This window comes from Juglans microcarpa x Juglans regia, chromosome 2D, assembly GCF_004785595.1.
Source record: "Juglans microcarpa x Juglans regia isolate MS1-56 chromosome 2D, Jm3101_v1.0, whole genome shotgun sequence".
Classification (NCBI taxonomy): domain Eukaryota; kingdom Viridiplantae; phylum Streptophyta; class Magnoliopsida; order Fagales; family Juglandaceae; genus Juglans; species Juglans microcarpa x Juglans regia.
In genome coordinates, this window is record NC_054596.1 from 37,791,736 (window position 1) to 37,805,692 (window position 13,957).

At 32.8% G+C, this 13,957-nt stretch overlaps 2 protein-coding genes across 2 annotated transcripts; one reads left to right on the forward strand and one right to left on the reverse strand.

Moving 5' to 3' along the window:
- Positions 1-4,135: 4,135 nt before the first annotated feature.
- Positions 4,136-7,886, reverse strand: LOC121249493. Its single transcript, XM_041148197.1, has 6 exons — positions 7,812-7,886; positions 7,630-7,741; positions 7,058-7,170; positions 6,616-6,792; positions 5,723-5,849; positions 4,136-4,371 (listed from the first exon to the last, which is right to left on the reverse strand). Exons 1-6 carry the CDS (start codon positions 7,884-7,886, stop codon positions 4,136-4,138), a joined length of 840 nt encoding a protein of 279 aa, XP_041004131.1.
- Positions 7,887-11,863: 3,977 nt separating this feature from the next.
- Positions 11,864-13,957, forward strand: LOC121248104 (protein SODIUM POTASSIUM ROOT DEFECTIVE 2). The gene is given in 4 exon segments (XM_041146459.1): positions 11,864-12,731; positions 12,733-12,897; positions 13,003-13,078; positions 13,538-13,957. Coding segments are annotated over 4 exon segments (405 nt in total). The 5' UTR covers positions 11,864-12,695; the 3' UTR covers positions 13,666-13,957.

Below are 13,957 nucleotides of genomic sequence, written 5' to 3' on the forward strand. Positions count from 1 at the left end.
TTTTGAAGTAAAAATATAAAACTAGTAAGAATTTAAGCAGTTTAGTTTGATTTTTTTGATTTTTTAAAGTGCACGTGGTGTGAGGATGAGATGCATTTAAGTTTGATTTGGATGTTAAATTGAGTTCAGTTTTTTATAAAGAGTAGTGAGTTAAGATAGTAGAGTAAATTTTATGAGATCTATTTAAAATGAGTTTAAATGTATTTGAATGTTAAGATGAATTTAGACATATTTATGAAAAGTTGAAAAAGGTTATGAATCCTATGTATAAACAAGTGTTAAATTGAAAAATATTATAGATCTCATATGCAAAGATGTTTTGAATTGAGATGAGTTTAGTAATTTAATAATTAGATATTTAGATGTTAAATTTAGTTTAAAATTAAACTAAACTGAATTGAACTCATATGAATTTAACAATCAAACAGGATAATCAAAGAAAATGAAGTCTAATAAAGGGCGCTAGAGGTCCTACATTTTAAATTAGAAAGCATAAGTAGGTCTCATCAAATTTAAAAAAAAAAAAAAAAGAATTGGAGAGAGATACTTCAAAAGCATATTTTATTGTGACAATAAATAAGCATTGTGGGGAACATTGAACATAAGAATTTTGAGAGACCTTACCATTAATAAAAGGAACAATTGCAGATCAAGTGCTTAGCGTTGAAGCAATTCTGAAAGCATTTCTTTTCATTTTTAATGCCCATTTCCATATTGGAAATCAGTTTTCAAACACCACTCCACTTTGAATTTTTCCTGTAAAAGTAATTGAGTTTTATTTACATTTTACACCTTCTTCCTATTTTTTGTTTATAAAGAAAAATTAGAGATTATTTTACTTAAAAAATTCAAATTTGAATATTATTATATAGTTGGTCAACACGCAACAAAGAAAAGACTCTTTTCTTCCTGCACGAGTCAATTGGTTATTCTTTGTGGAATTTTATCAAGTCTTTGACTAATTGACTTTTCTCTTTATATTGGATATATAATCGTGATTGAATTTACAACTTTAAATTTGAGTTTAATTAATAAAGAGAAATTATATTTATATGTAAGTCTCATATTTTTTTTAAAAAAAAAATTTGATGTTGACTATTAAATAAAATTATTTTTACATATAAATCGCAGATTTAACCAATATTTTTAAAAAATATGTAAAGAAATTTACATATTTTTACATATTTTAAGACATTATCTACTCATAAAGCATATAGCACTTATCACGATTTATTATTGTTGTTGTCTTGTCTTTACTCTTTTGCTGGTCCAAGTTTTGAAAACCGCCGCAACGACGAGACAACGACAATAACATTATATGATCCATGTCACCACCCTTTTGCCCCCAAGTTTTTACTAATTTTTGACAAATCAAGTGGATTGTCTAAGGTTTTCAATCAAGGCAGGTTTCTAGATGGCGGCACTTCAAAAATTCGTGATCCCGTTGCAGTCGAAGAAACACACGCGAAACTTCCTAAAAATACAGTACGGTAGTTATTCTTTTGGCCTCAAATAGTCGGTTAATTAATGGAAGGAATGCTATGTATTAGTTATTATTTTTTTTTATATTTTATATCTATAATGTTTTATAGAATGTGAGATATTTTTCATAGAGTGCGAAGATTTTTTCATGAAGTGTGGAGTGTAGAATGATGAATAATGATTGGTGAGAATACTTTTTTTTTAATGAAAAATGATACTATATTATCTGAATTTGTCTCTTTAATTTGACGGTTCATATATTTTATTTTATTTTTAAAATTTTTTTTATTGAACGATTAAGAAAGTGACTATTAGTGTATTATTTTTTAAAAATATTTAAAGATATTTAAAAAATATTGAAAAGAAAAAGCAAAAAAATAAAAATAATTGCAATTTGCATTAGGGCAACACCCATTGATCAAACTTGTGTGGCATAGTAACACTATCCTTAATTAGGTATTCTTAAACTTTTAATTTTGGTTAGCGCTTAAATTATATGACTAGTTTAATATTAATTCTTATATACCTATAATACGAGAAACAAAACTCCAAACTATGATCATGTGATGAGTACGGATGTCAATTATAAGGTAAACATACGTAAGAAAATTTTTTAGACTTGCAATTAATCTCATAGTTTGAGGACTAATTACTCAGATCTAAAATTAAGAATTCATTGTTTTAATAGTAACGCTACTGTTCTTTGTTTTTAATTATTCTAACTAACTTATGTGATACAATTTAAATTATTTTATAGATCAATCATTTAAATGAAAAGTTACTTAAAACATGACATGTAGACCAATATGATTAAATAAAACAAAATTAAAATGAAAAATAATATTTGTATAAGAAATGATATTTACAAGTCATAAAATGTGTAAGTACCAAGCAAATTGAATAAATATAAGACTCATGTAAAAAAAATATTTTTAATGGTGAATTACATTTAAAAAAAAAAAAATACGGCGCTTGCATAAATCATGATTATATATATCATTACTATATTTTTATTAAATAAACGCACGCATTCGGTTTAGCTCAACTTTTATAACACGCTTTTGTTCACCCTCACGCATTCTCAAATCAACACACGAGATTCGATGCTCTGTAAGATTGTTCTTGTGGCTTTCCCTTGAGTGTATGCCACCATTACTAATTCCTACAACAGTGAGCAGAAGTACATTTGTACCTTGGAGATAAAGATAACGTTGAGTGTTGGAAAACTAATACGATGGTATCTCTTGACTGCCATCGTAATGACAACAATTATTTTCATTAAAAAATATACCAGAAAAAAAAATACGGGGATAAACATATCCGTACTGTTTGGTGAAGTTGATTTCACACTTGTACAGTTGGATTAAGGGTATTTGGATATGGGCGATGCTACTCTGTTGCTCCAACCGATCGCTAGGTTAAAATTATATATATTTTTTTAATTTTTTATTTATATTTTTTATTATTTTAAAAAATAATTAAAAATTATAAAAAAATATCAATACACTAATAGTAAATTTTTTAACAATTAAAATTAAAATACATGAGGTGTTAAAATGAGGGGCAAGTTGAGTGGACAAATTAATATTTTTCTTTGAATAGTGAAATGAGATAATATACGAATAGTAGTAAAATAATTTATAAATAGTAATGAAATAGTTTAAGTTTATATAAAGATTTATTCCACAGTTCCCTTTGTACATAACTCAGAATAACAAAAATTGATATAAAAAATACACTGACAGAACTAGCAAGATTCGAAGTAATACAAATCTCAGAACATAATCAAAAAATAACAAGAAAAGAGAACAATATCAAGAATAATAATCAAAAAAATAAAGAATAAAGGAAATAAAGAATCAACACAACAGATTTACGTGGTTCGATCCTAATGGTCTATGTCCAAGGCAGGAATGGCCTCAGAGCTTTATTAATAATCGATGTCCTTCACAAAAAAGCCTTAGAATCACACATATTTACAAAGCCCTCATCTCACAACAGAAAATCGCACAGATTCTCTCCTTAAAGTGAAACCCTAAGCAATACCCTAGGTTATTCCCTCTCTGTTCTCTCTCTCTCTCTCTCAGCCTCTCAAAACCAGAATGACAAACACAAATGAATTAGGATTACACATATCGGGTTAGCAATGAATATATATGATGAAACAGATGCCAACGCATGTCATGATCCTACGGCTTGAGTTTGACTCTTTTCTGGTACAGCTTACGAGCCACGTGCAGGTCACGTGATCAACCAGCTCAGTGTATTAATCTCCAAAGATTTCAGAATTAGCCACTTGTCCACCATTCAAAGGTCACAAGAAAGAGGATTATAGATTAAAAGCAACAAATAATAAATGTATTGACATAACATTTTCAAATCTCCACATTGGCAAAACATTTATTGCCAAGTTTTATCAGTACTCATCATTGGTCATTCCTGCATTGTCCCTCTAATGGGGACAGACTCTAGACTTCCATACCAACTAGTGTCTGAACTTAGAACAAGGTAGAGGCTTAGTTATCATATCTGACGGGTTATCTTTAGTTGAGACCTTCTTCACACATATGATTTTTTATTTTATAACATCTCTAACAAAATGAAGCCTTATATCAATATGTTTGGACCTTTCATGCAAAACTTGATTTTTAGCTTAGTGTAGTGTACTTTGGTTATCACGGTGTACTGTGATATTGTCATTGTAAATGTTTAACTCACTTGCAATACCTTTTAACCATATGGCCTCTTTTACAGCTTCAGTCAATGCTATATATTCAGCCTCTGTGGTAGATAAAGCTACAACAGATTGTAAGTGTGATTTCCAGCTGATAGCTCCCCCAAAAGCAGTGAACACATATCCAGTTAAGGACTTCCTTGTGTCTACATTTCCTGCAAAATCAGAGTCAACAAAATTAGTTAGCTCATACATTTTTTCAACATTATTTCCAAAACTGAGACCTAAATTAGTAGAGCCTGTCAAGTATCTTAGTACCCATTTAATGGCCTGTCAATGGGTTTTTCCAGGATTTCTCATAAATCTACTAACAACACTCACAACATATGTCAAATCAGGTTTAAAACAAACAATTGCATATATTATACTTCCCACCATGCTAGCATAGGAAATTTGTTGCATAAAACTAATATCAGGTTCTGTTTTAGGAGCCTGATCTAAAGACAATTTAAAGTGCTGACCTAAATGGGTGTTGACAGGTTTTACATGTTCCATACCAAATCTCTTAAGAATTTTAGAAATGTAATTTTTCTGAGATAAGTGTAGCACTCTTGCATTTCTGTCCCTTTCAATTTCCATTCCTAAAATTCTCTTAGCAGGACCCAGCTCCTTCATTTCAAACTCTGATTTTAGCATGCATTTAACTTGTTCAATTAAATCAGTGTCTTTACAAGCAACCAGCATGTCATCAACATACAAAAGGAGATAAACATAAATTCCTTTTACTTTCTTGTAATAGATACAACTATCATAGCAACTCCTTTTAAAATTGTTACTAATCATGTGTATATCAAACCTTTTATACCACTGCCTAGATGATTGTTTAAGGCCATATAAAGATTTTTTAAGAAGACACACTTGATTATTTTTTATTTCATGTGTAAAACCTTCAGGGGGTTGCATATAAATTTCTTCCTCAAGTTCTCCATGCAAAAAAGCAGTTTTAACATCCAATTATTCAAGATGCAGATTTTCAAAAGCTGTGTAAGCTAGCAGTAGTCTAATTGAGCTGTGTTTAACCACAGGAGAAAAGATTTCATTAAAGTCAATTCCTTATCTCTGTGTAAAGGCATTGGCTACTAGCCTAGCCTTATACCTAGTCCCTTATATCCCTGGTATACTTTTCTTTTTCTTATAGATCCATTTTGATCCAACTAGTTTCACTCATTGAGATTTAGTCACTAGAACCCAAGTTTTATTCTTATTTAGGGATTTCATCTCCTCATGCATGGCTAAAATCCATTTAGAGTGGTCTTCGCTATTCATAGCTTCTTTATAGGACCTAGGTTCCTAATTAATAACCTCAATAGCTATAGTTAGAGCAAACATGGTAAGTTCAGCTTGACCATACCTTATAAGTGGTTTAATAACTCTCTTTTGCCTATCTCTAACCAGGTTTTATGAGCTAACTCCACCTTGATCCATACTCTCTGAGATTTCTTCTTCAGAATTACTGCCTTCTATAAATTCAGGTTCAGGTTGGGTGTTAACCTGCTCCACCTCAACCTGCAACCCCTTTAAAGGAGTTGTCAGCTTCTAGGTTTGGTATATCTCCCTGTACCCGAGCCATCTGAGACTCATTAAAGATCACATCCCTGCTTATAACGCACATGTACCTACCAAGTCCATCTACCTAAAGTTTGTACCCATTAACCCCTTCAGGATACCCTATAAAAATGCACTTAAGTGCCCTAGGTTCCAGTTTATCAATTTTTAAATGTGCATATGCAACACAACCAAAAACTCTTAGATGGTCATAAGATAGGGAGTTTTCCAGACCATAATTCTTGAGGGGTTTTAAACCCTATTGCAAAGGAGGGACACTTGTTTATGAGATATACAGCAGTAGTGGCAGCTTTTGCCCAAAAGGTTTTGGGCAGCCCAGAATTCGAAAACATGCACCTTACCCTTTCTAAGATGGTCCTATTCATTCTTTCATCTAACCCATTATGTTGAGGGGTTTCCCTCACTGTTTTATGCCTAAGGATTTTCTCTTTCCTACAGTACATGTTGAACTCATTAGACAAGAACTCTAAGCCATTGTCAGTTCTTAGAATCTAAAGTTTTTTACCTACTTGGTTCTCCACTAAAGACTTCCACTCCTTGAATTTTTCAAAAGTGTCACTTTTATTCTTTAAGATATAAATCCAGACCTTTTTAGAGTAATCATCTACAATGGATAGGAAGTAACTCCCTCTATTATGAGAACTTACTCTTGCTGGTCTCCAAAGGTCATAATGGACATAGTCTAAAGTTTATTTGGTGTTATGAGTGGCTGACTTAAAGCTAACCCTCTTGGCCTTCCCATAAATGCAATATTCACAGAAGGATAAATTGCTTAAGTTCTGATCACTCAACAGCCCCTGTTTTTGCAACTCTAAAAAGCCCCTCTAACTTACATGTCTAAGTCTCCTATGCCATAGCACTGCTTGGTTTTCTCCAGTGTTCTGTGTAGGGAATGTTTCCCCAACCATAGTTTTTCCAAGTAGTGTGTATAAATCATTTTTAATAATCACTTTCATAATAACTAGAGAACCTTTTGTAACTCTAAGAACTCCTGCCTCTGAAGGTATATCCTGATAAATCAAGAATGCCAAGAGAAATTAAATTTCTCTTTAACTCATGTATAAATCTAACTTCCCTCAAAACTCTTTCAATACCATCATGCATTTTCAGTCTAACTAACCCTATACCCATGATTTTGCAGGACTTATTATTTCCTAAAATTACTTGTCTCCCATTTAACTCAGAGAATGTTTCAAACCATTCTCTGATTGGATACATATGAAAGGAACAACCATAATCCATTATCCATTCTGTTTTTTAGTCTACTTCACTCACAGTGAGAATCTCAGTACTCTCATATCCCTCTAACACCACAGAGGCATCCCCTGCCTCTTTAGGTTTATTCTCAAAATTGTTTTTCCTTTCAGGGCAATTTTTCTTAAAATGCCCTTCATTAAGACAATGAAGACATTTAAAATGTTTTCCCTTTGACTTAGACCTAAATTTCTTAACATCATTTTTGCCCCTCTTCTCTCTCTTTTCTATTCTACCCCTAACAGTCAAGCCTTCCCCATGATTTTGTTTAGGCTCCCCTCTATTTTGAAGCTCCCTAGTGTGAAGTATAGATTGTACTTCATCTAATGTAAGTGAGTCTCTACCAAACATCATTGTCTCTTTTAGGCTTTGGTATAATGAGTCCAAAGAACTCATCAAGAGGATGGCCTGATCCTCATCCTCCACCTTAATGTCTATGTTTACTAAATCTAAAATGATTTTGTTAAACTCATCAAGGTGCTGTCCTATTGGGGTTCCAAGAATCATTTTAAAGGTGTACAGTTTGGTTATTTTATGAAGTCTATTGGCTAAAGATTTAGTCATGTAAAGATTCTCTAGCTTCAGCCATATACCCGCAGCAGTGTCCTCACTGGCCACATCTCTCAAAACTTTATCTCCAAGAGAGAGGATTAAGGCACTATGAGCTTTCTGAATAATGTCCTTCTGGACAATCTTTGTCTTCCTCTTTCAAGGAAGATCCCATTGTTTTATTACCAAGGAGAGCATCTTGCAGTCCATGTTGGACTAACAATACCCTCATCTTAATCCTTGATAGCCCAAAATCGTTTTCACCCGTGAATTTTTCAATATCAAACCTCATGGTCCCCATCGACCTAGGCTCTAGATACCACTTATAAAGATTTATTCCATAGTCCCCTTTGTACATAACTCAGAATAATAAAGATTGATATAAAAAATACACTGACAGAACCAGTAAGATTCGAAGTAATACAAATCTCATAACAGAATCATAAAATAACAAGAAAACAAAACAATATCAAGAATAATAATCAAAGAAATAAAGAATAAAGGAAATAAAGAATCAACACAACAGATTTACGTGGTTCGACCCTAATGGTCTACGTCCACGACATGAATGGTCTCAGAGCTTTATTAATAATCGATTTCCTTCACAGAGAAGCCTTAGAACCACACATATTTACAAAGCCCTCATCTCACAACAGAAAATCGAACAGATTTTCTCCTCAAAGTGAAACCCTAAGCAATACCCTAGGTTATTCCCTCTCTGTTCTCTCTCTCTCTCGAAGCCTCTCAAAACCAAAATGACAAATATAAATGAATTAGGGTTACACATATCGGGTTAGCAATGAATATATATGATGAAACAGATGCCAACATGTGTCATGCTCCTGCGGCTTGAGTTTGATTCTTTTCTAGTGCAGCTTACGAGTCATGTGCAGGTCACGTGATCAACCAGCTCAGTGTATTAATCTCCAAAGATTTCAGAATCAGCCACTTGTCTACCATTCAAAGGTTACAAGAAAAAGGATTAGAGATTAAAATCAACAAATAATAAATGTATTGACATAACATTTACAGTTTAGATATTGTTTTATGAGGTCATGAAAAATGAGAGAGAAAAAGTTAAATAAAATAATTATAATATTATTTTTATTTTAGCATTTGAAAAAATTGAATTATTTTTGTATTTTATTTAGAAGTTTGGAAAAGTTGTAATAATTAGATAATAATTAAATGAAAAAATTGAAAAATTGACATGTCAGATTAATAGGTATGACCTGACCATTGGGCTTGGTCCTTTTGGGTCCATGCCCAGTTTCTTTTGCGGCCCACATGGAACTCAGGACGAGACTGGGAAAGACGTCGTAATTCAAAATGGGCTCTAAGCCCATCCTTGTACAGGTAATCTCATTAATTTATGTTTCTTATTTTTCCGTGAGAACTTTATTATTTGTTCAGGAGAATCCTAGTGGAAGGGACTCGTGGAAAGATGAATTAAAATGAGAAAAAATATTGACAAGTTAAACTGAACAGATGAATCTACTGGAAGATATGAAATTGCAATTTGTTGGTCGTTTTATTTCGAAATATTCTAGTTATAAACTGATTACATAAAATTAATTACATAAAAGTAATTTTATAAATTGATGTAGCTTGACGTGATTTGTCAGATTGTAAAATTATTTTTATTATAAAATAGATCTAACGGATCACATTAAACGTCTGTTTATAAGATTATTTTTATATAATTTTTTTGTAGCGGTAGCACTCTTTTTTTCTAAAAAAAAAAAAGTTTTGTCTTTTAGCTCATATATTTAAAACAATAAACTTAAATCTACTGGCATATATCGTTGCATTGAAGGGGAGTGAGTCATGTCAGGTTGTCTTCATTCCTTTATCAACTTGGCATCGTGCTATACATTAATATGCCTCAGAAGCATCAGCCATTGTCTATTTGCTTTCGGTGCAAATTCTCTAATTCAACGGCACGACTCCTTCGATTTTTTCGCTGGCATTTGAGTCGTCTTCCCTTAGAGATCCGCCTGCGCGCAATTGTCTTCCCTTCGCTGGCTCATTGGTGTACTTGTCCCATCAATATATTTTTTGGTTTATTTCTAAATTTTAAGATTTATAGTTTAAGATCATGAGAACTATCAAGTTAGATCTATTGTTATTTGTGTAAATAAATTTGGAGTAATGTTTACACTATATACTATTCACGTGATATAATTTAATTTATAAGATTTAAATTTTAAGATTTATTTTTTAAATTAAATTATGTCACGTGAATAATACGTGGATTAAAGACAAAAATATACTAGCAAATCAACAGGTAACATGATAGCATTTTCCTATGAACAATATTCCCGATTGAAATGTCTGTTTCACAATAAATCAGATCCGTCGTTATGTTTCAATTTCAAATAATGAAAATTGCTTGTATTTATGTGTTATGGATAATTACTAGTCGTCATCCATCACGATCAGGTGGTTGCATGGAGTTGCTAGTAATACTCTGTACGCATCAACTTGGCTAAGAGACCTAGAGTCTTGGATTAATAAAAAGAGTTTGTTTATATTTATTTTTAAAAATTTGTATTTGAATAGTATTTAGATTATCAATCTCTAATAATCTCTTTTTATCGTTAAATGCATATTTGTTACGGGGCCATCGTCCAGACTTGTAACGTTATATATATATAATAAATCTCAAATCTAATTCCAAATATACTAAAAACTTTTAAGTTAATTTGTCCTAAAAGTTTTCTTAAAAAAAAAAAGAATATCTATATATATATTAAAAAAACATTGCTTGTATCTTTTGATAAGCAGAGCTGAATTTTTAACAGTCTATTAATACATGATCATCATGTGATTAATTATAGGTACTCAAATATAGATAATTTTTATGATAATTATCGGAAAATGTCAGTCTGTAATCCTGAAAAAAGGACTTGGATCATTTGGTGGCCAGTCATGCATGCATATTCCTGTTTTTCTTATTGGGTCCCTTTGAAGGAAGTAAAACCGATTGCCGTCATGTGACGTATGTTGTTGCCACTCTTACTAAGTTACTATGACCGAATTGAAACTTCCTTAGTTTTGTACTATATAACGAAAGTGCTCCCATGCACTACGTACGAAGGAGCTGGCTGGTGTAGTACAGTTGGCCATGAACAAAAACCTGATCACAACTTACAAAAAAGAAAGAAAAAGATCTCGGCCCTCAAGCCATCATGATAAAGAGAAAGATACATGAAGTGAGATCTACATCATTTATTACTGTCCATATTAATATTTCGAGCAATAAATTATTACGTAAGATCCACTTTATCTATGACTACACTGCTTGAATTAGCAAGAATTTGAAGGATTTTTTTTTTTTTTTTTTTTAATAAGTAAAGAGTACGTACTCGATCCCGTATAAAGATCCTCTCTATAAAATTAATCGTATCTATTTAGTATAAAATATATATAAAATATTCAGATTATGATCATTTCATTTATGAAAAATTATTCTCATCAGTCATTATTTAAGTATTATTATCATACACATCACACCTTATGAAAAACATCTCTAGTACTCAATCTTGTATAAAGATCCTCTCAATAAAATTAATCGTATCTATTTAGTATAAAACATATATAAAATATTTAGATCATGATCATTTTACTTATGAAAAATTATTCTCATCCGTTATTATTTAAGTACTACTACCATACACACCACACTTTATGAAAAACATCTTCATACCTTATGGACAAAAAACTATAAATATGAGAATGTGAAAATGAATAGTGACAGATGCATATAATTATTCTATCACTTATATTATGCGTTAATAACTAAAATACCCTATGTATAGTAAATTAATGAAAAAGATTCCATTGTATGTTCAAATGCATCCACACCAGTACTCTCTTCATGCAGAACACTTTAATTGTTGCAGAGCCGAAGTCATGTGATCCAATCGTGAGAAACCATCATCTCACATGGACCAACCTGTATAGAAAAGATCCATTAATTAACAGAATCTTTCAATCATCTAATAATTCATAAAAACCTGTTGGTGAGGTCATAGCCACCCAATAATTCAAGGCCTCATGCATGCATGTCCCATTGCCACTATACTATTTCTTTTTATTATTATTAAAGACAATGCAAATATGTCAACACGTACAGTTTCTAGTCTCATGCACAGTGTTTTCAATTATTATATTCTATCCATTGCTCCACACCAAAGGCCACTTGAAAGAACTATTTCTTATGTATCTCGTAGGGCTTCAAGTGCAGTTTTGAAAAATTAATGCTACGTACCAAAAGTTTGATTATTTTCTACGTTGGGTTACCAAAAATATTCCTCATGATCTCTGATATATGTATGTCTTCTACTTAACCTTTTTCTCACGAGGAATGCCTGTCCTTCATCATAAAATTCAGTGTCACTCTGAGTATCTTTTTCCCAATCTTGGGTACTTGACTAGCTACCTAGCTTAGCCATTAATCACTTCATAAAGTTCAGTGTCACTCTCTCCTCCATTGGAGATGACTGATCCTCTTTTTACCTTTCGATCATCTGAAATAGGTTTAATCACTTTTAATGCATTCTGGGATTCTTTGATTAGCAGAACATTCTCATGATCAGGGAGACTCGCGAGTTTGGATATATGGAGAACTCGATCTCAAAACATGAGCTTTTTTGTAGATCATCACATGACAAAATCTAGTTGGAGTATTGATAAGAGCTAAGAGCGCCCTTTTGGACTTCTGGATCACGGTCTACATTTTTTGACCAATTGGTTACATCTGAGGTACTGGCGATCTAGCTAATTGGTAATTTTTTCTTCATAGGCTTCATTGGGTCTTGTTCAACTTTTGTTTCCCCCAATGAATATTTGACCTTTAGCACCTTTGTTCCCTCCCCCCCCCTCTCTCTCTCTCTCTCTCTCTCTCTCTCTCTCTCTCTCTCTCTCTCTCTCTCTCTCTCTCTCTCCTCCCTTATATAATATTCTCAATACAAGTACTCTGCCGTGGACTTTATATTACTGGAGCAGTTGGTTAAGTAGGTAAGAAGGTTTTGGTTTCTTACGCGGGGAGATTCTGTTTACCTTTGGATTTGTTTGATCAGCGAGTAAGAACTTGATCTAGTTGAAAATGGGGAAGCTCAACTTTGGGAGGGCGTTAGAGTGTTTTTTTTCTTTCATCTTGTTCAAGCGCTTGCTTCTGCATGAACTCTATGGAAAGCCAAGACGATTTTGAGACGAGGTCATTGATCACAAGTGACAAAGGCCAGCTGCCGAGATTGAAAGATGTCGTTGCTGGAAGCCAGACCTTGGCTTTTCAATTGAAGCCCAAGGTGAGGTTCTTTTCTCTGACCTTTCTTTTGCCACAGAGAGAGAGAGAGAGAGAGAGGAATTACTAGTTTTTACAATTTCGGTTCTGTTGATCATGAACTGTGCAGACGGTGATGCTAAGGGTGTCCATGCACTGCAATGGCTGTGCAAGAAAAGTTGAGAAACACATCTCAAAGATTGAAGGTGCGTAAAAAATAGGCTTTTTACAATTTTGTTTTTCCCTTTCTCTAAAGATCAGCTATTTGAACAGTTCTTATTTGAGACTGTAATACAATTTCTTCAACTATTTTTTAACTAATTCATTAAAAAAAAAAAAGAAGCAATTTCCGGCCTAGAGTTTCTATTTCCTCTTCTTTCTCGTGATTAACGGGCATTGAATGCCAATGAGGAATCAGGTAATCCCACAAAAGGAAAGATCCATGCTGTGAAAATGCTTAGTGTGTTCGTTTCTGTGTATGCAGTTTTTGAATTCGAGTAAAAAAAGACCACAACATCGAATCACAAACCAGACGAAACCAAAGCATATATATGAGACTTGTTTTCCAAATGTTAACCTTAACTTGGCTTTGATTTCTTCCATGTTGACTTTGCTGGAAACTGAACTTTTCGATCTCTTTCTCTCCCTGATCTCCTAAAAAACAGGAGTGACCTCGTACAAAGTAGACTTGGCAAGCAAGATGGTGGTTGTCATCGGAGACATTCTTCCTTTCGACGTGCTGGAGAGTGTCTCTAAGGTAAAAAACGCAGAGCTTTGGAACTCTCCATCTTGATCAATGATCGAACAACAGTTTTCCAACCCAAATTGCTAATCCACCCACAGAAAGAGAAGAAGACATTAAACAAATGCTCTCATGTATCTTTTATGGTTGTCATTCATATACACTACTACATATATCATATATGTGTTAGTTCTCGTTTGCTGTACGTCCTGATCTTCTGCAGGAAGAGGGAAACAAAAGTCTGCATCCCTCCATGGATCTGCATGCTATCTTGAGCTCAAATGCAGTATCATGTAAATAGTTATTTGCAAACAATATATTTCCGGCTGATTTTAAGTAAAAA

Coding starts and splice junctions, on each gene's coding strand:
- LOC121249493 (XM_041148197.1), bottom strand. CDS start 7,886: ATGGGGACCATGAGGTTTGATATTGAAAAATTCACGGGTGAAAACGAT. Junction 7,742..7,811: donor TATCAAGGATTAAGATGAGG/GTATTGTTAGTC, acceptor CTTCCTTGAAAG/AGGAAGACAAAGATTGTCCA. Junction 7,171..7,629: donor CAGTGAGGACACTGCTGCGG/GTATATGGCTGA, acceptor GTCTTAATGAAG/GGCATTTTAAGAAAAATTGC.